The sequence below is a fragment of the Canis lupus genome, chromosome 11 (genome assembly GCF_011100685.1).
Source record: "Canis lupus familiaris isolate Mischka breed German Shepherd chromosome 11, alternate assembly UU_Cfam_GSD_1.0, whole genome shotgun sequence".
Taxonomy (NCBI): domain Eukaryota; kingdom Metazoa; phylum Chordata; class Mammalia; order Carnivora; family Canidae; genus Canis; species Canis lupus.
This window is the reverse complement of record NC_049232.1, coordinates 2368485-2396272: the sequence shown is the minus strand read 5'-3', so window position 1 is coordinate 2396272 and position 27788 is coordinate 2368485. Positions and strand designations below refer to the sequence as shown.

The 27788-nt window shown below is 44.7% G+C and overlaps 1 protein-coding gene across 5 annotated transcripts in view; it reads left to right on the top strand.

Annotated features, from left to right (window-relative positions):
- Window positions 1-3526: 3526 nt before the first annotated feature.
- RUFY1 (RUN and FYVE domain containing 1) overlaps window positions 3527-27788 on the top strand; it is a 64987-nt gene continuing 40725 nt past the window's right edge. The window contains exons 1-5 of one of the 5 annotated variants that reach the window (XM_038551761.1): window positions 3527-3833; window positions 13573-13746; window positions 15085-15202; window positions 18862-18963; window positions 20962-21085. In XM_038551761.1, the coding sequence (XP_038407689.1) occupies window positions 3548-3833; window positions 13573-13746; window positions 15085-15202; window positions 18862-18963; window positions 20962-21085 (804 nt within the window). In that variant the 5' untranslated portion in view covers window positions 3527-3547. Of the gene's footprint in view, window positions 3834-3890; window positions 4223-13227; window positions 13403-13572; window positions 13747-15084; window positions 15203-18861; window positions 18964-20961; window positions 21086-27788 lie in introns of those variants that run through there. The other 4 variants (XM_038551760.1, XM_038551765.1, XM_038551764.1 and 1 more) reach the window with 4 other exon arrangements.

The following is a 27788-nucleotide window of genomic DNA, read 5'->3' as shown; positions in this document are numbered from 1 at the left end:
CTATGAGGAAGCCTTTAGGAGCAGAGATCACTATTCCTCTGCTCCTTCCCGCTGCTGGGATAACAAAGAAGTTCCACAGGATGGGGCCTCTGCCAGCCCCGTGTCCAAGAGGAAAGGATGGGGAGAAACTCTGGCAATGAAGGTAGCTGTGTGGCGTGATCATGAAATAAGCTTTTGTTGTTTAGTCACTAACACATGGGTGTGGTTCTGAGCCCCAGGAATATAGCAGTGACCCAGAGGGACAAGTTTCCCTCTGAGCTCCATTCTAGGAAGGGGAGATAACCCTACTTAAATAAAATTCGGCAGGAAACCATCATTCCCATTGAATTTTTTAAGGTAATTTTTTAAGGTAATTTATTCCTTACCCGTCAGGAACTGATAAGTAGTACCACTAGAGGAAATAAAACTGGGTCAAGTGCCCAAGAGGGCCTGGAGGCTGGGAGGTGTGTGTGTTTTAGAGCAGTTAGGGACTGTGTCTCTGGAAAGTTGAATTGAGCTTGAGTATGAAAGATGTTGATAAAGAGTCAATCAGGCTAAGATTAGGAGAAAATCATTCCAAGGAAAGAGGGAAAAACATATGCAAAGAATAAATGTGGTGTGCTTAAGAAACAGAAAGAAATCATGTGGGACTTAATAAATATACAGATAGGGGTGTCTGGGAGGCTCAGTCGGTGAAACATCTGCCTTCGGTTCAGGTCATGATCCCAGAGTCCCAGATCAAGCCCCGCATTGGGCTCCCTGCTCAACGGTGAGTCTGTTTCTCCCTCTCCCCACCCCCTGCTAGTGCTCTCTCACTATTTCTTTCAAATAAATAAAGTCTTAAAAAAAAAAAAAAAAGAAGAAGAAATCTACAGATAATGATAATGAAATGGAATCAGAAAGGTTGGCAGGGGTCAGATCACACAGGGCCTTGTAGACTGCAATGGCTACATGAGGATGGACAGAAATTGTCAAATCCACTTTGGACCACTAGATGGAGCCAAACATTGATATTTGTTACTCAGTTCTGGTTTTTCTTTGGCAGAAATTTAAAAGCATTCGTAATATTCTTTACTGGAAAGTAGACAGACTTCAACTCCCCTTAAAGCAGAGCAAAGCTTCTCAACTAGTGAGGCTCTTGGGCTATTAGCTGTGCAGAGATACTGATGTCCTTGGCCCCGGGGTGACCTGGTAAAGTCTGAAGAAGCCAGATTCCCCAAGTGTTACCTCTGTCCATTCATAATGCTGTGTTATACAGCAAATATTATCATGTCCTAGGTGGGTCTTGATGTTAAAAAAAAAAAAAAAGGAGGTACAACATTATAGAATGTTGTTGCTTCACATTGCATCGTTCAGAAGAGCCATTTGCTTCAATGGGCCATTCCTGGCCACAGAGTACCAGCTATGGCCAGATACTGAAGATTATAAAATGCCAACAAAAGTGTAAACATCTACATGTGAGATACAGGGGCTTTCAGCTGATGGGCCAACTCATCATACCAATGAAGCCACGAGGTTCCATGTCTTTGGATACCACTTTGGAACAGGCAAGTCACTGAACCCACTCTGCCGTGCCGCCTAATTCAATCCAAAGTCCACATCAAGGAGAAAATGAGCCGCCTGCAACCACAGCATGCAAACACGAAGCCTCTTGCAATGGGAAGCAGTGAGAGAAAGCTATAAGCAGGGGGCTGAAAGGATCAGGCCTAAGTCTGGGGAACAGAGGAACAATCTCGCCTAGAACAGAGTAAAGCCCCAAGATGTAAGATGTCCTGGAGAGTGTCTGCAAAGCGAGGTGAGAGTCCACGCAGGCAGGGGCACTGGGAAAAGAAGGGCAGGGCCAGATGTGAGTGACAGATGGAGTCTGAGAAATGTAGTGAGAAACCTTCAGACAATTAGAAAGAAAAATGAGGCAGAGGGTAGACTCACACTCAGAAGGAGGCAGCAGGCAGCTGAAATTCAAGGCATAGAAAAACAGGTCTGGAGAAGATTGAAGAAAGGACCAGGAGGATGTGGAGAAAACATGGGGAGGGGGGATTGAGCTACATATTTGGAGATAGGGCCTTTCTAATTAGTATGGGACATTTCAAGCATATGAAAAATCATAGAAAATAACAAACCTGTACAGTTTTTAAAATTTTACTATTTGTACCTAAAATAATCATATACATCCTCTTCACCAAGTGGGCTCCAAACCACAGGTTCCTCTTACCAAATTTTCTCCAAAGTTGGCCTCATATATAGTAAAATTACAAAGAATTTTAAACTACTGTGTGTTGCTAGGCTTGAAATAGTTACATGCAAATTCAGTTACCTTCGCTATGGGGCCCATCATAACCTTTCGATAATACATTTTTTAAAAAGATTTTATTTATTTATTTATTTATTCATGAGAGACACAGAAAGAGAGAGTCAGAGACACAGGCAGAGAGAGAAGCAGGCTCCCGGCAAGGAGCCTGTTGTGGGACTCGATCCCAGGACCCGGGGATCATGACCTTAGCAGGAGGCAGACACTCAACCACTGAGTCACCCAGGCATTCCCGATAATACTTTTTTTTTTTTAAAGATTTTATTTATTTATTCATGAGAGACACAGAAAGAGCAGAGACACAGGCAGAGGGAGAAGCAGGCTCCATGCAGGGAGCCCAATGTGGGACTCGATCCCGGGTCTCCAGGATCACGCCCCGCGCCAAAGGCAGGCGCTAAAGTGCTGAGCCACCCAGGGATCCCCCAAGATAATACATGCCTTATAATGCCCACTGACTATTCTAAAATGCAATTCATAGATAATAAGCTTGCCAACACTCAAAATTCCAAAAAAATTAACATAAAGTCCTATTATATAAAGGAGAAATCAATTATAAAGTGTATTTCAATATATAAATAAGGCACAATCACTGCTAAAAGAAATAAGGCAACCAGGCACTTGTACCTAAAATCCCTGATGGTGACAGTACGGGTATTGCCTTTTTTTTTTTTTAGATTTTATTCATTCAAGAGAGACACAGAGGGAGACAGAGACACAGGCAGAGGGAGAAGCAGGCGCCTCACAGGGAGCCCGATGCGGGACCCGATCCTAGGACCCTGGGGTCACGCCCTGAGCCAGACAGACGCTCAACCGCTAGGCCGCCCAGGCGTCCCTATGTAGGATTTTTTAATTAAAAAAAAAAAATCTTGATTTTCTACCTCGCCTAGAGCTTGTTCTGAAGAGTGCTGCAGAAAAGTGTCGAAATAGAAAAAGTAAGTCATGAAACGAAAATCAGAAAGAGGAAACAGAGCCAGGATGACACCAAAGCCCTCGGGCTGTGTTCCGAGCCAGGGGAGGGGGCAGGACCCAAGTCCTCTCAACTGCCAGGAATATGGGTGCTGCTTTTTAGGTTATGATTTGTACTTTCCTGAACTTTTTTAAGGTTAAAGGAAGGAGAGAAGGAGGGTGATGAAGAGGAAGGAGAACTTCGCGAAGATGGAAAAAAAAAAATCCCTGCCCGCCCGGACGGAGACCGCCGCCCCCCCGCGCGCCCGCCCGCGCCCAGTCCTCCGCCCGCCGGGGCCACGTGACGCGGCCAAGATGGCCGAAGGGGAAGACGGCTCCCTGGCGGGGCGGGAACCGAGGCCGGAACCCGGAGAAGAGTTCGAGATCGTGGACCGCAGCCAGCTGCCTAGCCCCGGCGAACTGCGGAGCGCGGCGAAGCCTCAGGCGGGGTCGGAGGGCTGGTCGGCGCCCATCCTGACCCTGGCGCGGAAGGCCACGGGCAACCTGTCGGCGAGCTGCGGCGTCGCGCTGCGTGCGGCCGCAGCGCTGGGCGGCGCGGACGGCGGCGGGGACGGCGGCGCCGCCAGCGGAGCGCGCGCAGGTAGGCCGGGGCGGGGCGGCGGGGGTCGAGGGGCGGGGGGCCGCGCGCGCCCGCTGAGCGGGTGGGGAGCCGGGCTGGCGAGGGCGTCGAGGCTCCGAAGCCTGTCAGACGAGTTCTGCAGAACCAACCTGCTACACGTGTGCTTTACGCTGTGCGAGCCGAGCCAAGAGAGGTCAAGAGAGGTTTGGGTGCCCGGAGATCCGGCGGCCCCGCTACCGCACCAGGCAACATCCTGACCCTCGGTGCTGGATAAGAAAATGCACGAGTTAAAGCTTACGTTGTCTGTATTCATTTTTTAAAAACTGAGGAGCTGAGTCTCCAGTTCCGCTCTGGGCGGTGAACCTCGAGATGCGCGCTCCGACGTGGAAGTCAGGAGGCGGTGGTTCCAGGTGAGCCGTGCAGCCAGCTAGCAGTCTGATGCCCAGACTGTGCAATGGGGACTTTTGGGTTCCCCGGGGAGCTCTTCTCCTTTTCAGCCCTTGTTATCGGGGATAGACTTTCAGCATGTTAGAAGAATGGAAATAATGGAAATACTAAATGATGATTTTGAGTGTGAACTGGAAAGCCTTTTAAAAGCCAGATATGAAGAGCTGTGCTCACCCACAGAATAGCCACACGTAAGCAATGCTTAAATGTTAAATTAAGGGACGCCTGGGTGGCTCAGGGTTGGGCATCTGCCTTCGGATCAGGGCGTGATCCCGGGGTCCTGGGATCGAGTCCCACATAGGGCTGCCCCCACAGGGAGCCTGCTCCTCCCTCTGCCTGTGTCTCTGCCTCACTCTGTGTCTCATGAATAAATAAAATCTTTTTTAAAACATTAAATGGAAATTAAAATTTCAGTTCCGTCTTCATAGAAAGTGCTGTGGGGCAGAGTTGAAGAAAGTCGGGTGTTATATGTTGGCAAATCGAATTTAAAATTGAAATAAATAAAAATAAAAGTAAAAAAGAAACCACTGAGGAGGGCACTTGATGGGATGAGCGCTGGGTTTTATACTATATATTGGCAAATTGAATTTAAATAAAATTTAAAATAAATAGAGGGAAGTCGGTAGTGCTAAGAATCATAATGTGCCATCGAGGTTTCTTGATTCCCTCCTCCCCACGGGTAAATTTGCTGTTTAGAAGTCATCACTGAAAAAAAAAAAAAAAAAAAAAAAAAAAAAAAAAAATAGAAGTCATCACTGAACCAGCATAGTGAATCCTGAGAATTTCAGTGGTTGGGAAAGTAATGAGTAGAGGAAAGTTTACAAACGGACTTGTTTTGAGATTCTGGCAGTGGCAAAGAGGTGCAGAAGGTAATGAAGGCGGCTGTTCACACAGGAATCTAGTTCCCACTGCCTTTGCACACACCTGTGGGTGTTTGATTGTGAACCAGCCATTGCCTCCAGTGGTTTTCAGTGATTTCCAAAAGTCAAGGCATGAGGCGTTCTGGAGGCTTCTGAGATCATGGAGCAAAAGCAAATAATAAATGTTAGTCATCCACTGATATATGACATGTGCCAGTACCTAGAATAGCACCTGGCACAGTATAATAATAAATATCAGTTGAACACATGTATTTGGAAAATACTTGATTTCAATTTATAGTGGCGCTAAAAGTAGCAGCCAACATTTGTATCATTTGTTTCATGCTTACTAGGTGCCAGGTATTATTAGTCTTAGATCTGTACCTACGTTATATTCCTTTAACCCTCAAAATAACCTCAGGTGATAGCAGGACTGACTTCTGGGTGCGCATCAATGCATGGTTTGGCCAATGTGATCACCCAGGTACTGGGTGAGGTGCCCTACACTTTAAATTCTTATTATCTTCAAATGTGTGTTTTGTAAGTGAAACCTACTGGGACAGAGGAGCCCTGAGGGGCCTTGGAGCCAGCTGGTGTATGGTCCCACCTTCCACAGACCGGGAGGGGTACCTGCTGCAGCTGCCCTGGGGCTTCTGCCTGCCCACCCTAGCCCCTGCTCCATGGCCACTGCTAGCCCAGGGAGGGTTGGGGTTGTGCCCTCTGAATCTCAGGGCTTGGCTGGGTGGCCCCTTGCCAACCCAACCAGATACAGACTTCATCTCTGCAGGAAGTGGCAATCCCCTAGGGCCTTTAAAAGGGGAGAGGGAACTTCCATACCTCCACCCACGGAGCCAGCCTATGTGCCAGCCCATGTGCTTAGCCCCATTTTATAAAGAGGGAAACCAATTTTTTTAAAGATTTTTTTTTTTAATTTACTCATAGACACAGAGAGAGAGAGGCAGAGACACAGACAGAGGGAAAAGCAGGCTCCATGCAGGGAGCCTGATGTGGGACTCGATCCCGGGCCTCCGCTGCACCACCGGGGCTGCCCAGAAACCAAATTAAAGAGAAGTAATTTGACCAAGTTACTTCAAAGTAGCAGAGCCAGGGCTTGAGCCAGGCTGTTTCTCGAGCCTGTGCTTAATCATGACATTCAGTGCCTCAATGCCTATATAAGCAGAATGCCATATACCATAGGGATTATTTTAAATGTAAGGATAACATTAAAGGAATAACTACCCTCGGATTTGGCACAAATGGTGAATGAACATGGCTTACCCAGGGTGGCAGTGTGGGGAACTGCTGGGCTGTGTGGCCAGTGCAGAGGTAACTAGAATTTGAAGCCATCAAGTAGTATAGGAATAGGGATGGGGGGCAGCAGGCTCTGAAGGAGGCTTCAGAAAAGCAGGTCAGGAGAAAACAGTGGCCACCACTTCAGCCACGGCCAGGCCAGGGCCAGCTCATTCATCTCTTTTCCACTGATCCACATACACAAGCAGTGAGGACAGAGATTTTTCAGAAGAGCAGTGAAGGAGCAGAGATTAAATGTGAGCAGCGCTCTTGCCAGATAAAAATCCATTGGTGATGGAGGTTAAAGGAAACTGATGTGGATTAGTGTAGAACGCTTTGAATAGTTATTTTATTTTTTTAAAAAAGATTTTATTTATTTATTCATAGAGACACAGAGAGAGAGAGGCAGAGACACAGGCAGAGGGAGAAGCAGGCTCCATGCAGAGAGCCCAACGTGGGACTCGATCCAGGGTCCCCAGGATCACACCCTGGGCTGCAGGCGGCGCTAAACCGCTGCACCACCGGGGCTGCCCTGAATAGTTGTTTTAAAACGTTATCCCCCATGGGCCCTGTTAGCGCAGCGTGCCACTGTGATCCTGTACTCCGTGGTTGACAAAAAGAAATCACACCATACAAAATATCAGTGTAGAGTATGTCCTCCTGCACAGAAACTGTCCCCAATCCTATCAGAGCTTTCAGAGAGTGGTTGCAAAGCCTGCTTGTTCCTAAGAGTTAACATGACCAGCACAATGCTTGCGCATGGGTGCTCTTTTCTTCTATAATTACTTAGATATGTATTTGCGTCAGACAGGTGGTATGCATGATTATGCCTTTCTCTGTTCTCGTCCGTGGGAAATTTTATTTTCCATGTGTCTAAGTGTAACAGGTGTGTCTAAGTGACCCTCCCCAGCCAGTGGAGAAGCCCAGTAACATTTTCCATGTCATGCTGCTGAAATCCAGCTAGCCCTTGAGATAATGAGTGGAAATTCCTGACAGTTGGGAAAGCATTAAGGTTTTCTTCCTTGTCAGTAGAGAGGAACACTGTACTGTATTGTAAGATTCTCCAAGACACCCTAGGGCTACCCAAAACTAAAACTCAAATTTATAAAGAATCTATAATGTAAAGCCCAACAACAACAACAACAATAAAAAAAAAACCTGTACCGCCCACCAGACATCGTGCCTACTCTCTCTCTATACCAAAGGTGACAAGCTGGCAGCCCTATGAGTTCTCTGTGTCTGGTAGTTGCATTTTATATGCTGCACAGTATAAAAGCATTTAAACAAAACAAAACAAAATGTTAGCCAATGAGCAGACTACCTAAAAACCCAGATGTCCAGCTTCTGAAAACTCTGCATCCGACACTGTTGACCAGCATTTCTCCTGCTGGAGGGTGGTGCTCAGCTGGGTTGCTCCCTGGGTATCTATGGGGCCCCGGTCCCCTCCACCTCATCCTCCCTCAGCAGCACTCGATTCTGTTCCCAGCCTGGCTCCTGCACAACAGTCAAGATCCAGATCCCTGAGCAGACTATTTATTTGGCAATTCAGGAAGTATAGAACTTGGTATCATTCTGTGTGTTGTGCTGACTATTATTAATGAAGCCTTAAGAGGTGACTAGCTTGACCAAAGTCACAAAACCAGTAAAACTGAGAGATGGAATGGCTTAAAGATACACTTCACATTTTCCATAGCTCTCTAAATGGAGCACTGATGGGAACAGGTGAGTCATAAAGCAGAGGGATGGATAGGATGGCTGCAGAACACAGCCACGTACCCAGGAATGGTGATAGTGATGTGGGGAACAAAGGCAAAAAATTAATTAATTAATTAATTAATTAATTTAATTAAATTTCCTTACAGCCTACAGCCTGCTGACAAGTCCTTGAAACAAGCAGAGTGACATTCCTCTAGGGACTCAGCTGCCTTGTGTTAGTTAACACTTTGCCAAGGGCAAAAGGTAATCTTAGCCCAAACCCCGGAGTCTTGTAAGTCTATTTTAACAAATAAAAATTACTTCGGAAACTTGAGCCAGGCTTCCTTTGTCTCTACTCTCCCAAGACCCATGTTGGCAGTCATCCCCCAAGCATATGGTCCACCGAAATATATCTGAAGGGTCTTACGACTTACGGTTTATTAGAAGGTAATAAATGACCTTTCCCCAACAATAGCTAGCCCCCTCAAGGTCCTGGAGACCTTGCTTCCAAAATTCCTTAGAAACTTAGGCTATCCCTAACCCCGTTCCAACTTGAGAGCATATAATGGGCCACTCCTCATGACCCCAGTGCAGCTCTTTCTGCCCACAAATCCTGTCCCTGTGCTTTTTTAAAACCACCTTTTTCCACCAAAGACGTCTCAGGAATTCTTTCTTGGCCATCGGTCCCGCACCCCAACATCTTTCCTCATCAATAGGAGCCACTGCCACCCAGTTCTGATCACCTGAAACACTAGCCTTCATGTTTTTTGCTCATATGAGCCCCTAAAAAAAATCTTCAGCTTTTAAGGTTGACATGTAAAATTCTTCATCATGATTTTAAAGTTCATATTTTCTGGCTAATTGAAAATATTAGCTTTTTATTTTTTTTATTTATTTTTTTAAATATTAACTTTTTAAAATAAAAGTGCTACATCATTCTTTAAGTGGTATGTAAATATCTAAATGATTTGATAAGTACTACCATCCATCTTAAAAATAAATGACAAGTTATTTGAAAACTTTACATTTTATTTACAGATTTTTATTTTTAAGTAATCTCTACTGAGTGCAGCATGGGGCTGAAACTCACAACCCCAAGATCAAGCAAGAATCATGCACGCTCTACCAATTGAGCCAGCCAGGTGCCCCTGAAAACTGTATATTTTCCCTTTTATTCCTTGAACTTGAATTCCACTTCCATATGTTTTTAAAAATTTTATTATTTATTTTATTTGAGAGGGAGAGAGCAAGAGAGAGAGAGATAGCATGAGCAGGGGGAGGAGCAGAAGAAGAAGCAGACTCCTCTCTGAGCAGAGAGCCTAATGTGTGACTCAATCCCAGGACCCCGGGATCAAGAGCTGAGTTGAAGGCAGATGCTTATGCCACTGAGCCACCCAGGCACCCATCATTTCTTATTATTTTAATGGTTATTCATGCCATAAGAAAAATATTTTATACACTGAGAACTTTAGTCACAAGAAAAGTTTATTGAATTTTAATTTATTTACATTTTTTTCCTGAGATATATGATAGGATGACCAATAGAAATTTTCTCTTAAAAATCTTTTAAAAGAGATGCCTTATCAAAAGAAAATTATCAAAAGAAAATTATACTTGTAATTCTTTCACTTGGTTACCTTATTTAATCCAGAGCACTCCAAATGGTTGGAGACTCCTGAGTGTTGCTTATTTCATTACGCCTTTGCCGATATGATATTTTTTGACAAAAAGACTTAGTTTGTGTGTACTTCAAATCCATTTTCTTCAAAAACATGGAGCTACAGTTTGGGCCTACAGTTTTCCATCTAATTTATGGAACATGTTCATCAAGTTAATGGTACATCCTAGGAGTATTGAGACTGGCTGAGAATAATTACGTGTATGCATGGGGAAAATTTTTTTAACCTTCTAAATTCAGGCTAGCCGCAGAAAACTAGAGACCAGGGGATCCCTGGGTGGCTCAGCAGTTTAGCACCTGCCTTCGGCCCGGGGCGTGGTCCTGGAGTCCCAGGATCAAGTCCCACATCGGGCTCCCTGCATGGAGCCTGCTTCTCCCTCTGCCTGTGTCTCTGCTTCTGTGTGTGTGTGTGTGTGTGTGTGTGTGTGTGTGTGTCTCATGAATAAATAAAATCTTTAAAACAACAACTAGAGACCATCCACTCCAAGACCAGGTTTTCTTAAATGAGTACAATAAAGCAGTGAGAGATTGGATGCTCTTCATGTTTTGTTTGGGTCACTTGAAGGAGGCTTCACTTCCACTTGGTGTTGTGACTCTCTGGACCCCAGATCCATGTGATATAGTTTTGAGTAGTGTTGTTGGTGAGGTCCATGGTCAAGAAAGAATTTTTAAAGATTTTATTTATTTATTTATTTATTTATTTATTTATTTATTTATTTATTTATTTATTTATGAGAAACAGAGAGAAGCAGGCTCCCTGCAGGGAGCCGGATGCAGGACTCTATCCCAGGACCCCCAGATCATACCCTGAGCCAAAGGCAGACCCTCAACCACTGAGCCACCCAGGTGCCCTGAGAAAGAATTCTTGAGACGTCTTTGGTGCAAAAAGGGGACTTTTTTCTTTTTTTAATGGGACAGGACCCATGGGCAGAAAGGGCTGCTGCACTGGGGTTTATGAAGAATGGTTGATTATATTCTTGGGAATTGGGGGAGGTAAGGAAAAAGGTGTCCAAAGGGACTTCATATGCTAAAGACGACTCCGGATACCAGAGGCCTTGCTATTGTCAAACTAAGGTTGCTTTTCCCTCTAGGAAAGCTTTAGTGTTAGACGGTTGGGAGCTTCCTGGAGGCGTGTCAAACTCTTTCAAGTATTGGTTAATGGGTTGCAGGTTATAGGGAAATTTAATTTTATTTGCATTCCCTTTTGCCTTGGTTTCCTACATCTTTGTGGAGGGGAGGGTGGTGTTAGGGCTCCAGGAAATTGAGACTATGTGTCTCTGGAAGTTAGGCTATTGGTAGCAGGATGCTTTTTCCTTTTAAATCACTAAGGCATTGGCAAACCGATGGAGACTCATGTCCTGCAGGACTGTGATCTTTATCAGTTAACCATAACCGTTTTTCACTTCCCTTAAATTTAGGGCCGCCAGGAGTGCCTGGGGAATATCACAGATATCCCACCTGGGGTGGGAGGGATGCGGTGTGTCAGTTAGTGCTCCGTCCTCAGCTTGCCTTCTGCTCCCTCTTCAGATGCATCAGAAGGAAGATGTGGGATAGGGAGTGAATCTATAACCAGGCTGCCAGGACTGGAGTGCAAGAGCATCCTGGCTCTGGGGGTCCCAAACAAGACGAGGTTCAGCCCCTGGCTGCTGGTAAAATCCAATAATAGAGAAACGAGTGGTGGTGAAACGGGAAAAGAATTTATTGCAGTGTGACAATACCGGGAAGACGGTGGGGTAGCGTCTCAAAGGTGGTCTACAAAGTGCTGAAAATACTGTAGATTTATATAAGAAAAATGTGGGACAAAGGACAGTGGGTGTGGGCGAGTGGTCAGGTTGGGTTGATCCTTGTTTTGGGCTCAGTCACATGGGGTCTGGCTGGCTTGGAGTAGTCCTTATTGCTTGAGGGGGTAGTTTGGGTTCCCATCAGGGGGTGCCTTGCCCACAGTCTTTTGCTGCAGGTGAGAGGCTGGAAAGAATTTAATCAATTAGAAAGTATAGACTGAGGTCAGAGTGGAAGTGAAGGAAGCCCTCTTTCACATGGGGCTAACCTGTAGAGCTGTGAACTTGAGGGGCAGAAAGGATCTCCTTCAAACATCTGGGCTTGCCTGGCGCTCGGCACATCCCTGTTCTGATGAGCATAGCTCTGGTTTACAGATCTGGCGTGGTGTCTTCTTCAGTAATCTTTACAAACTGCTTCTATGTTTATTGGCCTACTCAGGGTTTCACCCTCCTCTTAATGAGGCTTTACAATTTTTTTCTTTGCCAATTAACCAGTCCATTAACACTTGGAATTTATAAATGTAATACATAGGATTCTTTCAAAATTTAAAATAATTACACCACCCCCACCCATTTAATCAACCCATTTTTCTCTGTTGAAACGTTTAGACCGATTTCTCTTTCCCAGCAGCTGTCTTTCGTGGGTGTTTTGAGAGACTTTAGAATTTTTAGTCCCAGGCTGTTGGAAGTCTCAATAATATTTACTTACTTAATACCTTTATTATAAATTCACGATCATATGGCTCTCTTTGATGTAGCTATCTATGTGTGCACTCTTTTATCTATATGGACTTTTTTGTTGTTTGTTGTTGTTCTTAAGATTTTATTTATTCATGAAAGACACAGAGGCAGAGAGACATAGGCAGAGGGAGAACTTTTCTTGCAGGGAGCCCGATGGAGGACTGGATCCCAGGACCTCTGGATCGCGACCTGAGCAGGAGGCATATGCTCAACCACTGAGCCACCCAGGTGCCCCTATCTTTAGGTTTATATTAATGATAATGAAGGCAAACAGCTATCAGCAAAGGATTCCTATCAATGTTACTTTATACAGAGTATATAGTTCAAAGGACAATTGAGCAAGAAAGTTAAAAGGTTTCCCGTGCTGTTTTCAGAGTCCTGGCAGACAGTAAACATGGAAAGCTATTTAACCTCAGTAGACAGGTGCCCGCTGGCAGGACGCGACTCCAGCCCTACCCCCGCGTCAGGATGGGGTGCGGAGGACTTGGGGTCCTTCTCCCGCCAGGACTCGTGCACAGCGTGGAGGGTCTGATACCGATAGCTCACAAACTTTTTTTTACTCTCAAAGCAAAGCAACAGTAATGGGAGTTGAAGTGGAAACGTAGCTGAGTTCTTTTCTAGCGGTTTGACATACCAAAAAAAAGCGTAAAACTGTTTTCCACTGTGGCTCAGGCGCAGAGGCTTCCTTGGAAGCACTTGAGTTGACACCGTCGGAGTCAACGGGCTCCGGGGACCCGCAGCGGACGCGCCCAGCTGGAGGCCACGCCCACGAGGCTCCCGGGCGGAGAAGCTCCCGGGCGGAGAATGCAAGATGGCGCCCGGGAGCTTCGTGGGCGTGGCCTCCAGCTGGGCGCGTCCAATCGGGATGTCCAGCGGCGGAACGCTTGCTCCCCAGCTCGCCCTCTAGCTTGGGGCGGGCTTTCTGGAGTTTGGCGCCTTCCATTGGTCGAAAATGAAATGCTGGGTGAAGTGCCAATCGCGGTGGGTCTTAGTAGGGCTGTCGCCTTAGCAACGCGCGGAGCCGCCTGGGAGAGGTCCCCAGAGACTGGCCGGAGAGCGGCCCAGGTGCCCAGGTGCAGCCGTGACCTCCAGGAATCAGAGGCGGGTTGGCGGCGAAGCCCAGTTATCCGTCCAGCCTCACGTCCGCGCTGCGGACAGATCGCCTGCCCCCCCCTACCCTCCCTTCCCCCCACGGCCGGTCCTGACCGACCTCCTCACCGCGGACCACCCTCAGTCCATTAACGAGGCTGTCCTGATTTCTGCCCCAACAGCTTCCAGGTGCCAGATGATGGAGGAGCGTACCAACTTGATGCACATGATGAAACTCAGCGTCAAAGTCCTGCTCCAGTCTGCCCTGAGCCTGGGCCGCAGTTTGGATGCAGACCATGCCCCCTTGCAGCAGTTCTTTGTAGTGATGGAGCACTGCCTCAAACACGGGCTGAAAGGTGAGCCTGAGAGGGCGTTCGGAGTCGGGTAGTTGGGGCCAGCTGTTTGCTCGGCACGTATTCATCAGTGCTGGGCATTGTTCTGGATGCTGGGATGACAGCAGGGTGCAAAACAGGCGGGGTGCCCGCTCGCCAGATCCGACGATGAGAGCCGCACCGTCCGAGGGGAAATGCCAGGCAAGCGGCATGTACAATATTTAGCGTTCTGGTAGCCACGTTAAACGATAAATAAATAAAAAGAAACAGCTGACATTAATTTAAGAGCACATTTTATTGCCCCAGTAGATCCAAAATATTATGATTTTGACACTGAAGCCGTATTTAAAAGCCTTATTGATGAGATATTTTAAATTCTACTTCATTCTACTAAGGCTTAAAAACCCACCATGTGTTGTTTCATAGCTCATGGCAATTGCACTGGCTACATTTCAGGTGCTCAGGAGCACATGTGGTCACTGACTCTCGCAGACAGCACAGTTCTAAGGGACCAGACAGACAATAAACCCAGAAACACACTTAATTACAAAATGCTACACATCCAAGGAAGCAGCAAGGGTTTTGGCTATAGTGAGAGGGGAGGTCTTGCTGGGGCGGGCAGGGTGGGGTCGGTGAACTATGAGCTGAGACCTAAAGGAGAAAGAGCTGTGCAGAGATTTGGGGCAAGAGCATACCTTGCAGGGGTGGGGAGAAACAGGTGGGCAGAAGTTCTGGGTGAGACCAAGCTTGGTTTGAGGAAGATGCCAGTGGGTTCTGGGGAAAGTGGAAAGAGATGAGGTCAGGGAAACCAGTTGGCCAGGCGGGGAAAGGCTGGATCATATAAGCCATTATAGGTCATGTGAGGAGTTAAATTTTATTCTAAGTATATGTCTGCAGGATTTTAAGCAAAGGAAAACTGACCTGACTTACATTTTTAAAAGAACTTCCACGTTGTGAAGAGATTGTGAAGGGAGGGAGTGGCTATATTAGGAGCATGGAGACCCACTAGGTTATTGGCAGCAGTTCAGATGAGAGATGGTGGTGCTGATATGAAATCCAGCACTGATGTTGGTATCAGGTAGGAGTTAGAAAGGGGAAGGATTTCTACAAGCTGTATAAGTTTACATATATACTTGTTTTATTTCATTGGAGTAAGAGGATATAGTCAGGATATCACAGAAACCCTGTCACCAGAGAAAGGAGAGGTCATTTGTTAACTTGACTTCTTTGAGTCCCCAGGACTAACTCAGAATTAGCAGTAGAGCTGTGAATTGTCCATTTGGCTTTTGGGAGAGACTGTGGGTGCCTGAGGACATTTTTACAACCTGTTCTTATGAATAACACTTTTGTTTTCCCTTTTAGTTAAGAAGAGTTTTATTGGCCAAAATAAATCTTTCTTTGGTCCTTTGGAGCTGGTGGAGAAACTTTGTCCAGAAGCAGCAGATATAGCCACTAGTGTCAGAAATCTGCCAGAATTAAAGTGAGTGAGAAGTAGTTAACACTGAATTAATGTTTAATAAAAACTCCCTCGTATTTACCAATTTCTCAATTCCTTGCTGATAAAAACTTCTTCTGATTTAGAACAAATTGTAACATGAGCCATCATATTCCACTTAAACTTCAGTCCCAGCTCTGCTGCTCATTATCCTCAGGATTTTGAGTCAAGATTTGCCCCTCCCTGAGCCTCAGTTTCCTTATCTTTAAAATGGGGACAGCAATTCCTGTATGTCAAATGAGGTTGTATAGTTTGAAAAAGTGTGGGGCACCCGGCTGGCTTAGTCCGTAGAGCACTTGACTCTTGATCTCAGGATCATGAGTTCAAGTCCCATGTTGATCATAAAGATTATTTTAAAAAAAGGGGGGGGGGGGCACCTAGGTGACTCAGTGGTTGAACAATTGCCTTTGGCTTGGGTCATGATTCAGGGGTCCTGGGATCAAGTACCACATCAGGCTCCCTGCAGGGAGCCTCCTTCTCCCTCTGCCTGTGTCTTTGTCTCTCTGTATGTGTCTCTCATGAATAAATAAAATCTTTAAAAAAAGAAAAAAAGGAAAGATGTTGTCACCTGAGGAGCAATTACAAGAGTAAAAGAGGTCATCATTATGCCCTTGGAATCCATGCTTTGGATGCATCTGGGCAGTTTTCTGAATAATATAATTCAGGCCGGATTTTAGATTATGAGACATGGGACATTTGTGAAAAACTGAGACTGACAAATCATTTGCCATGTCTGGGTTTGCCCTTGGGATCCCCATGCATAGGTTCAAAAATGAAAAAAACAGATAGACTACAAACAAGGCGTCATCATGAAATCTGCATTTAGAGGGGGAAGTAGAGATCCTTGGGCCCATGCAGAAGAGCATTCTTCAGTCTCCCAGAGGGGGACACCGCTGTCCAGCCTCTGATGCTTCTCCTGTAGAGCCATCCTGTTCCATCTTCAGATAGTAATATAGCATTTACAAAGAGCCTGCCGTGTGCCAGGCATTGCGTTAAGGACATTGTAGGATCTCATTTAAACCCATACAACAGTCTCCAGGAAAGCCGTTGGCATCCCCACTGATAAGTTCAGAAACTGACACTGAGCAGCTAAGTAAACTGCCCAAGGTCCCTTGGCAAGGGAATGGTGGAGCCAGGAAGGGAACACAGCTCCGTGGGACTCGAATCCTCTAAATCCCACTGACCTCCATTGCTACGGAGCCCTGTGCAGTCTCCTTGATGAAATTGAACCTCTGTGCCTGTCCGTAGTTAAGCCCTCGGGCCTGTACCACAGAAGGCAAAAGCCTTTTGCACCATGACAACATTCATATACGTATTTGTTGACCTCTCAGGAGCTCCCCAAGTCTACTTTGTTTCAGCAGTTCCTTCTGTGGTCCTGCTGCCCAACCCTTCTGACCAGCTCACCCCCCTCATGAGTGAAGCAGTGGAGATGGAGTTCCGGCGTGTCCAGATTGGAGCAGACCTGGGCTGGCTCTCCTACCCTCAGACCTCTGTTTCCAGTTATGCATGGGAGGCATTTTCAAAGTCTTATGCTAACAAAGAGCTTACTGTCCACTAAACCCCACTATCTCTGTTCCCTTTATTGCTCTGTGGCTGTGCACAAGTGATAGGCTTAGGTATGGAAATCCTCCCCTGTCGCCAAAAAGGAAATGTACAGTAGTTCCCTTCTCGAGGCCTCCAGAGGAGTAGCCTCTGTGAGAGAGGTATTTCTTTCACTCTTTCATTAAATAGTAACCTTCTGAAATTTTGACATTATTTTGGAGGTTATGACTAGTGTTTTTTGGGGTGGAAGGGTTGTTTGAAACTTGCAGGATGCATTTTGCATCCTGAGAGGAATCTCTAGTCTGGCATTTAGTCCCCCTAATTGAAATGAAAATATCTTTTGCAGTATGACCCCATGACCCCAAATTTTTCATTGTTTTCAAGTCAGTTTTTTTGTTGTTATTTTAAGGTTTTTATTTATTTGAGAGAGAGCATGGGGCAAAGGAGGCACGGGGAGAGGGTAAAGCAGGCTCCCAACTGCGCAGGGAGCCTGATGTGGGGCTTGATCCCAGGACCCCAGGATCATGACCTGAGCCGAAAGCAGATGCTTAACCCACTGAGCCACCCAGGCGCCCCACAACATCAGTTTTGAGGTGCCTGCGTGGCATTCATTTATATAGCTCATTTGTTTTAACTGCCATTTGGGCTTTCTGCTTGTCTTCAGTTTTTCATTATCCAAAGAGTGTGCAGACCATTGCCACACATACATTTTTATGTGCATCCTAAATTATTTCCTTAGTACACATTACTAGACGTAGGATTTTGATAACCCCATCAAATCGCCAGCTCAAGGCATGCTGCCGATTTACATGGCTGGCATGCTGCAAGTGTCTGCATCCATTCGCCACATGGTGCCAACTTTCAGCATCTTTCTTTTTTCTACTTTATTTCCTTTCCTTTTTACTCTGGTTTAACCTCATTTGTTTGGGGGAGGAGGGGCTTCAAAGCCTTTTGTATTGATGGAGTTGGATTAGATGCGCCTGGCTCTGAAGCCCTCAACCCCCACAGCTCCCTTTGATGAAGATACTAAATACACTCATTCTGCTTAGAATAGTCTTTCTTTCCTCAAGCACTGTTAGTTCTACAGTTGGGAAGTTTTTTGTTTTCTCTTGATGCGTGCCTTTGCAAAATTATCTCTAAGATTGGTTGCACAACAGCGTGAATGTACTAATGAAGGGTACAAATGAAAAGGTAAATTTTAGGGGCACCTGAGTGGCTCAGTGGTTGAGCACCCACCTTTGGCTCAGGTCATGATCCCAGGGTCCTGGATGGAGTCCCACATTGGGCTCCCTGCAAGGAGCCTGCTTTTCCCTCCACCTGTGTTTCTGCTTCTCTGTGTGTGTGTGTCTTGAATAATGAATAAAACCTTAAAAAAAAAAAAAAAGGAAAGGCAAATTTTATATTTTGTGTATTTTACAACTAAAAATAAAACTGCATCTTTGAGCTAATGCCTAGAAATGTGAAAAAAAAAAAAAAGAAATGTGAGGGTTCAACACTGTTTTACGTATTAATTTTTTTTTTTTTTTTATAATAGAGACAGACAGAGAGAGAGAGAGAGGCAGAGACATAGGAGGAGGGAGAAGCAGGCTCCATGCCGGAAGCCCGACACGGGACTTGATCCCGGGACTCCAAGATCGCACCCTGGGCCAAAGGCAGGCACCAAACCACTGAACCACCCAGGGATCCCCTACGTACTAATTTTTTAAAGAAATGTTTATCCATTATACAGACCTAACCAGATTGTTGCTGGCCTCCTGTGAAATTTTATGAATACATGCAAAGTTTTATCTAATTGTGTTTGTTCCAGAAATCAGATTTCTTTGTGGCTTAAGAGTTTTTTTTTTTTCTCTTGTCAAAACCAACCAACCAACCAAAAATACATGTCCATGATACAAAATTCAAACCATACCCAGAGGTTTTCAGAAAGTGGTTTTCTGGGCCTTCCCAGACTGTGCTCCACCCAGGCCCCAAAGCTGCTATTCTTATGGTGTCCCTGCGTTAATACACGTGTACATGCTGGGATATGTGTATCTCTTTAGATAACCGAGGGGTTTGAGGGGTTTTGGTGTTATGCCTTAACAGTTCAATTCTCTAAATTCCAGGACAGCTGTGGGAAGAGGCAGAGCCTGGCTGTATCTTGCACTCATGCAAAAGAAACTGGCAGATTATCTGAAAGTGCTCATAGACAATAAACATCTCTTAAGGTATTTTACCTCCCATCTTTGTTTGTCTTTTGCTTTGTAAATATTTAGAACATAGTTCTGGAGACTGTTTTGAATTAAAACGAGTGTACAGCATACACAGCTTTTACTCGAATTACTGTTCATCGTGAGCATCCTATGGCTTAGTTTTTAAAGAGTTTCATTTTCAAGCATGGCTATCTGAAAGTTATGAATGAAGTTTCATATTTTCATTTTGAAAAATCATTTCAGTAATTGACAGCCTACTCGATTAAGCTTCAACAAAATGTACATATTGGATTTGTTGATGACATGGGGGACAAATGACTTTAAAACTAGATGCAGGGATCCCTGGGTGACGCAGCGGTTTAGCGCCTGCCTTTGGCCCAGGGCGCGATCCTGGAGACCCGGGATCGAATCCCACGTCGGGCTCCCGGTGCATGGAGCCTGCTTCTCCCTCTGCCTATGTCTCTGCCTCTCTCTCTCTCTCTCTCTGTGTGTGACTATCATAAATAAATAAAAAACAAAAAAACTTTATAAAAAAAAAAAAACAAAACTAGATGCAGTGGACAATTTTAAAGTATAAAAGCCTGCTTTTTTTGTAAGGGAACATACCTATAATAGTACCTATTTTAGGATTCCGTATCCATTTTGTAAAATTTTCTCTCAGCATCAGTAATGACTAATTGGCTGTCCCTGGAATTTATGATTAATTCATTTTTGATACTAATAAATATATATAAGCAAAAATAATCCTCCTAAAAGGGATTTTTTTGAGAATATGAGGATTTGTAAGGGAGGAATCTTTCTAGAGTTCATTTTTTTGTGTGATTGAGTCAAAAATATCTTTTACATACGGCTTGCCACTCAAAATTTTTCATCATTTTCAAGTCACAGCTTATTGTTGAATGTATCTTTGCATGATAAATACAGATTTCAAATACTTTGTGTACTTGTGCTTTGAGTACAATCACACTGAGTAACTTTGAGGTACAGATTGTGTTCTAGTGAACTAATTCTTTTTTTAATTGAAGTGTAGTCAATATCTAATGTTATGTTAGCATCAGGAATACAACAGAGTGATTCCACAAGTCTACGCTGTTATATTGTGTTGCATAGTTACCAGCTGTCACCATACAAAGTTATGCTAGTACCATTGACTATATTCCCTATGCTGCACCTTACATCCTCATAACCTGATGAACTAACCCTTAAGACACCGAGTTTCTCAGCAGTCACACACACACATATACAATGGGTAAACAAGCACATCATTGGTGACCTGGAGCAGTAGTAGACGGGATGGAGCCACACTGCGAAAGTTGAAGCAACTGGGAAGTGAAGTCAGAGCAGCCAGTGTTGCTCCATGGAACACAGGGAAGAGGGAAGGGTTTCATTCTTGGATGTGGGGGGCAGTATGGGATCCTTCTTCCCATTCACATGAGTGTAGACATAGTTCATAGCAGTGTGGAAGAAGACGCCAGTGGGGACAGGAGGGGCAGAGTGATGATCAGGAACACAGGAGCCAAGAGGAGATAGGAAGGACTGGAGTCTAGGGTCCAGATGGAAGAGTCAGCCTCAGACTGGAGGTGGGAGGAGCCTATCATCAGCCGCAGGAAGAGAAAAGCCAGAGAAGAAATAGCAGCACTCAAAGCAGGGGTGGGAGATAAAACGCAGAAGGCAGTAAGTAAAAGATATCAGGGAGTTTGTGGCATCTGGTGAAGGTGGCTAAGAGGTGAAAAGGCAGGGCAGGGGATACCTGGGTGGCTCCATGATTGAGCATCTGCCTTTGGCTCAGGTCATGATCCCAGGGTCCTAGGATTAAGTCCTGCATCAGGCTCCCCCCCACCCCCGGGGAGCCTGCTTCGCCCTCTGCCTAAGTCTCTGCCTTTCTCTGTCTCTCTCATGAATAAAATAAAATAAAATAAAATCTTTAAAAAAAAAAGGGGGGGGGGCAGGGCAGGTTGGGGGGAGGGGGTGGTGAGCACCCGTTCCTGAGCCTGTTGTGTCCATCTCTTTCAGTGAGTTCTATGAGCCTGAGGCATTAATGATGGAGGAAGAAGGGATGGTGATTGTTGGTCTGCTGGTGGGACTTAATGTTCTTGATGCCAATCTCTGCTTAAAAGGAGAAGACTTGGATTCTCAGGTAGGACGGGAATCTTGGCTCAAGGTAGAATGCCTCCATTGGGCTGGGGATTTCACACAGGACTGTGGACATGTGCTGGACCTTCTCAGGGGCAGAGGGCAGAGGGTGTTTGCTTGAAGGCTGTGCCCGGTGCCATGCCAGGGCAGAGGGGGAAGCACTGGGGAAGGGGAAGTCTGGGCCAAGGCACAGAGGCACATGTAGGTGGAAGCTGGGCTCAGTTTTCAGGCTATCCGTGCCATGCTAAAGGCCATCCTTTTGTCTCTGGAACGTCAGGAAGCTGTTGGAGGTTTATAGGCAGTGTATACTGGCCTACTTAGGCTCAGGTTTGAGAAAGATCAATCTGGCAACCATCTAGGTCATGAATTGGAAGTGGCCAAGAGTGGAGACAGCAAAAACATTGGGCAGACACGTCCCCCAAGGTTAGGTGGGGACTGGGAAGTTAGAGACTGGGGAGGGGAGATGATGCAAGAGCGCTAAATGGAAGCAGGCATCAAGGAGCAGAGCACCCTGACTGTGGGGACAACCCTCTTGGGATGCTTTCTTCCTGCCTGGGTGCAGGTGCCCAGGGCTAGGGCCTCAGCTGGTGGTGGGGACGGGAAGTGCGTAAGGGGAAGAGACCCCCTGATGCCTCCCCACCGCTACCCCTTTTCAGGGCACAGATCTGAGAAATCTATAGCTTCCCCTAATCCCTCCATGCCAAGGCCAGCTTTTGTTTCTTTTTCTTTTATTTTTCTTGTAAACTCTCCTCCCTTTTTCTCCAGTAGTTTTGTTGTTTCTGCATGTTGAAAATTTTTCAAAAAATACAAGGAAGTATTTTTGAAAAGAAAGAAAACCTTACACAGAATCCCATTGCTCAGAGACAGCTAATTAATTTAATGTTACACTCCGATATCTATCCTTCTGGCACATGAGTAAGATTGTGTATGTGTGTTTATATATTCTAGAGATATTTGGACTTTTTTTTTTTTTTTTTTTTTTTTGGACTTTTTTTGTTAAACCAAAACATAATTATTCTGGGCACACCGTTTTGGAATTAATTTTTTTTAACACTATGTCCCACATGGCTCTCAATGTCAGTGAGAGATATGAGCCATTTAAATGGCTGCACAGTACAAGCATGGCTCAGACTGCAGGTTGGGTTCCAGACAACTGCAGTAAAGTAAATATCGCAATATGGGAGTCATGGCTTTTTTGGTTTCCCAGTGCATATAAAAGTTATTTTTACTCTATACTATAGCCTATTAGGTATGCGATAGCATTATATATATATTTTTAAGTGTAAATAAATAATAAAAATAAGCTAAATAAATAAATAGTCCATGTTCATACCTTAATTTTAAAATACTTTCTTGCTAAACAATGCTGACCATCTGAGCTTTCAGCGTGTCATAATCACTGATCACAGATCATCATAACAAATGTAGTAATAAGAAAAGTTTGAAATACGTGATGGCCAAAATGTGACCCAGAGACAGGAGGTGAGCACATGCTGTTGAGAAAACAGTGCTGATAACACCTGCCCAACTCATGGCTGCCACAGACCTTCAATTTGCAAAAAATGCAGGGTCTGGGAAGTGCTGTAAGGCAATAAAACAAGGTATGTCTGTATTTCATTTTACGACCATACTGTAATTTGTTTAACCAGTACCTTGTTACCTGCTGTTGATTCCATATTACAACAGCAATATTATACACAGCCTCATCCTCTTTGCACTGTCATCCATTCATTTTCTTAGGATACATTTTGGGATTACTGTGTCAAAGTAAACATTATACGATAGTATGGTGACATCACAATGAGCATTCTTTTTTTCTTTTTCTTTTTTTTTTTTTTTTTTTATTTACTTATTCACGAGAAACACAGAGAGAGAGAGGCAGAGACACAGGCAGAGGGAGAAGCAGGCTCCACGCAAGGAGCCTGATGTGGGACTCGATCTGGGGTCTCCAGGATCACGCCCTGGGCTGCAGGCGGCACTAAACCGCTGCGCCACCGGGGCTGCCCAAAGATTTTATTTTATTTATTCATGAGAGACACGGAGCGAAAGAGAGAGGCAGAGACACACGCGGAGGAGAAGCAGGCTCCATGCAGGGAGCCCGACGTGGACTCAATCCCAGGTCTCCAGGATCACGCCCTGGGCTGCAAGCGGCGCTAAACCGCTGCACCACTCGGGCTGTCCCCACAATGAGCATTCTTGATCTTTTTCAATCTAATAGAGCAAAACAGCTCATCTCACATTCACATTTTGTTATAAGCATGTTTAGGCTTTTTAAAAGATTTATTTATTTATTTTAGAGAGAGACCATGTGCACATGAAGCTGGAGGAGAGGCAGAGGGAGAGGATCTCAAGCAGACTCCCCACTAAGCACAGAGCCTGACACAGAGCTCGAACTCGCAACTCTGACCAAAATCAAGAGTCAGTTGCAGGGCACCTAGATGGCTCAGATGATTCAGCATCTGCCTTCAGCTCAGGTCATGACCTCAGGGTCCTGGGATCCAGCTCTGCATTGGGCTCCCTGCTCAACAGGGAGCCTGCTTCTACCTCTGCCCTCTTGAGCTCTTTCACTCTCTCTCTTGCTCTCTCTTAAATAAATAAAATATTTTTAAAAAACTAATTAGGGCAGCCCCCGTGGCGCAGCGGTTTAGCACCGCCTGCAGCCCGGGGTGTGATCTTGGGAGACCCAGGATCGAGTCCCACATCGGGCTTCCTGCATGGAGCCTGCTTCTTCTCTCTGCCTGTGTCTGTCTCTGCCTCACTCTCTCTCTTTCTCTCTGAATAAATAAATAAATCTTTAAAAATAAAAAAATAAAATAAAATTAATTAAAAAAAAGAGTCACTTAACTGGCTGAGCCACCCAGGTACTCCTATTTATTTTTTTAAAGTAGTCTCCATGCTTGAACTCATGACCCTGAAATCAAGAGTCACATGTTCACAACTGAACCAGTCAGGTGCCCCTCATATTTACATTTTTAAAAACTCTGTAGGTCAGGTATTTATTACATGTTTTATTTGCCATTGGTGGTTCAGTTTTTGTGACTCCACGTCCCAATTCCACCCATTTTTCTGAGTCTTCCATTTTGTTCCATTCCTTTATTACACATTAATGATAATAACTGTCAGAATTTGGTTATAGGGCATCCTGGGTGGCTTAGCGGTTTAGCACCACCTTCAGCCCAGGGCATGATCCTGGAGACCCGGGATTGAGTCCCACTTCGGGCTCCCTGCACACAGCCTGCCTCCCCCTCTGCCTGTGTCTCTGTCTCTCTCTCTAAAAAAAAAAAAAAAAAAAAATTCTGCTTTCTTTCAGTTAGTTTTCCCTGCAAGGGGGAAAAAATGTTTTTTGCAGTCAAATTTATTTGTTCTTTTCAAAGATTTTATTTTTATGCAATCTCTACCCCCAACCATGAGGCTGGAACACACAACTGAGAGATGAAGAGTTGCATGCTCTACTGACGGAGCCAGCCAGGCACCCCTGCAGTCAAATTTAATGGACTTTTTCTTTATACCTTCTAAGGTATTATTCTTGGAAGGTCCTTCTCCATCCAAAAATTAGCCTAATTTTTAAAATCAACTGTGTATTTTTTACTTTTTTCTTTTTTAGGTTTTATTAGAGTGAGCGCTTTTGCTGAGGGGAGGAGCAGAGGGAGAAATAGACTCCCCAGTGAAATGGGGAGCCCAATGCTAGGCTTGATTCCAGGACCCCAAGATTGTGCCCTGAGCCGAAGGCAGAGGCTCAACCACTGAATCACAAAGGGCCCCTTTTTTCTTTAAATTTAAATAATGCCTGTCAGGAGCACCTGGGTGGCTCAGTGGTTAAGCCTCTGCCTTTGGCTCAGGTCATGATCCCGGGATCCTGGGATCAAGTCCCACATTGGGCTCCCCACAGGGAGTCTGCTTCTCCCTCTGCCTATGTCTCTGCCTCTCTCTCTTTCATGAATAAATAAATAAAATCTTTAAAAAAAAAAAAAAAAAAACCTGTCATTTGTTTTGACATATTGTGAAATGGAAGTCTGGGTTTCTTTTATAGATAACCCAGTTTTCTCAATGTCATGTATCAAGTGCATTTTTCTACTAATTTGAAATTTTACCTTTATTATGTGTGAAGTATGCTCAATCCACTGAGGTTTATTTCTGGACTCAGAGGTCTAGTCCCTAAATCTCCTTATCCTATGCCAGTAACACAGTTGGTTTGTTTTTTAAGGTTTTATTTATTTATTTAAGAGACAGTATGAGCAGGGGGAAGGGCAGAGGGAGAAGCCAACTCTGCACTGAGCAGGGAGCCCGACGTGGGGCTCGATTCCAGGACCCCAGATTCACGACCTGAGCTGAAGGCAGTTGCTTAATGACTGAGCCACCCAGGTGCCCCCACAGTCAAGATTATTAGAGCCACATAGTCTTTCTCACTCCTGCCTACTTTGTTATACTTCCTTTTCACACATAGTTCAGTCTTGTCCATTCTGCCGTGTGAACTTGAACATCACTTTGTTATATTCCAAAATAAAAAATCAGTTGGGATTCTTACCAAATCACAGATGTGATTGAGCCCCCTGGTCTGAGGTTTGTTTTTTTTAATCCTGTACTGTTACTTACTGTTATTACCATTACTTAGAGACAATTTTGAGTAAACTTTTGAAGAGTCATCAGAAATGGGCAGCCCAGGTGGCTCAGCGGTTTAGCACCGCCTTCAGCCCAGGGCATAATGCTGGAGACCCGGGATCTAATCCCACGTCAGGCTCCCTGCATGGAGCTGCTTAAAATCTTTTAAGAAAAGAAAAAGAAAATGACAGTAGTAGGCTGTTTCGTTCATTTGGGTTTGTTTTTTTTTTAAGATTTTATTTATTTGAGAGAGAGAGAAAGAGTGCACAGAAGTGTGGGGAGGGGCAGAGCAAGAAGCAGGCTCCCCCCTGAGCAGGGAGCCTCAATTCCAGAGCCTCAAGGTCATGACTTGAGCCAAAGGCAGGTGTTTAACCAACTGAGCCACCCAGGTGCCCCACGTTTTTAGTTTTATTTTTTATTTATTTATTTTTAAAGATTTTATTTATTCATGAGTGACAGAGAGAGAGAGAGAGAGAGAGGCAAAGACACAGGCAGAGGGAGAAGCAGGCTCCATGCAGGGATCCCGACATGGGACTCAATCCTGGGTCTTCAGGATCACACCCTGGGCCAAGGCAGGTGCTCAACCACTGAGCCACCCAGGCATCCCGAAATGTCATATCTTTTAACCCATAAATATAATTGAATTCATTCATAGGTTTCCTATTGTGATATTACCCCTGCATTCCTAAAATAAACCCAAAGTGGCCATTGTGTGTTGTTGTTCTAGCATATGCCCAGATTTTACACTCCTTTTTCCCTTCATGGGTCAGAATTGTAATAATTGTAAAATAAGCTAGATAACATTGTTCTTTTCTTTGTTTTCTGTAACTGTTTATTAGAGCAGAGATTATTTTTTTCTTTCAAGGTTTTTTCCTGGTATGACCTCTTCAGCTTTATGCTTTTTTTGATCCTGGTTCTTGGACCACTTTAATTTTTTTACTTAGTTCTTGGTCAATGTTGGTTTCCTGTGTCTTAGGACAGTTTTTTAGTCATTTATATTTTTCCAGAAGTCATTTATTTCACTCAGATCTATTAGTTATATGACAGTATTCCCTTACAGCTTAAAGTCTCACTTTTCTCATTTGCAGTATTGTGCCCTTGCTAAATATTGATCATAACCTGATAGAGTTTTGTCTATTATGTTGGATTTGAAGGACCGACTCTTGCTTTTATTGATCAGTTCTGCTTTGGGAGAAGGGCTTTATTTGCTTTCTGATCATGAATGTCTACTTTGAGTGTTAACTCCCCCTTCTTTCTGTAGTTGAGGATTTTTTTGCAATTAAAAATGTATTTCAAAAAAAAAGTATCTCTTTTTTATTAAATTTTATTATTTAGTTTTTCTTTAAAGATCTTATTTTTAAGTAATCTCTATATCCAACATGGGGCTTGAACTCCCAACCCCAAGATCAAGAGCTGCCTGCTCCACCAACTGAGCCAGCCAGGTGCCTTTTATTTATTTTTATTATTTAATTTTATTGCAAAAGACATGCATGCTTGTTGAAAAAAAAAAAAAGTTTATCAAGTGAAAAGTGGAATTCACACTGCCCCTATCAATCCCACTCGCCCCCATAGATAATGATAAAAACTGAGGGGAGAATCTTTCTAGAGACGTTTATGTTTTTTCTGTGCGTTTTTATTCATAGATTTCATTTCAGATTAAATCCTTTCTTGCCCCTATTTCTGGGTAAGGAAGGTACCAGCCAGGTAACCAGGAGCCATCACAGTCTCTCACAGCTGGGAGTTGACTGGGCCTTCTTGATGAAGAAGAACTCCATGATTACTGTCAGCTTGGTGGCTAGGGAAGCAATGGCTGAAGGCTTCCTGTTTTTCGGGGTTTTTTTTTTTTAAGATTTTATTTATTTATTCATGAGAGACACAGAGAGGCAGAGACACAGGCAGAGGGAAAAGTAGGCTCCCTAGGGGAGCCTGATGCAGGACTCAATCCCAGGACCTTGCGATCATGACCTGAGCCAAAGGGACATGCTCAACCACTAAGCCATGCAGGTGCCTCAAGGCTTCGTGTCTTGCTTGTATGTCTTCCCAGCTGAAAAAGTGGGACTGGAACAGCAGAGGCTTCTCAGGCACCTCTGTCCTCATGTGGTCTTCTC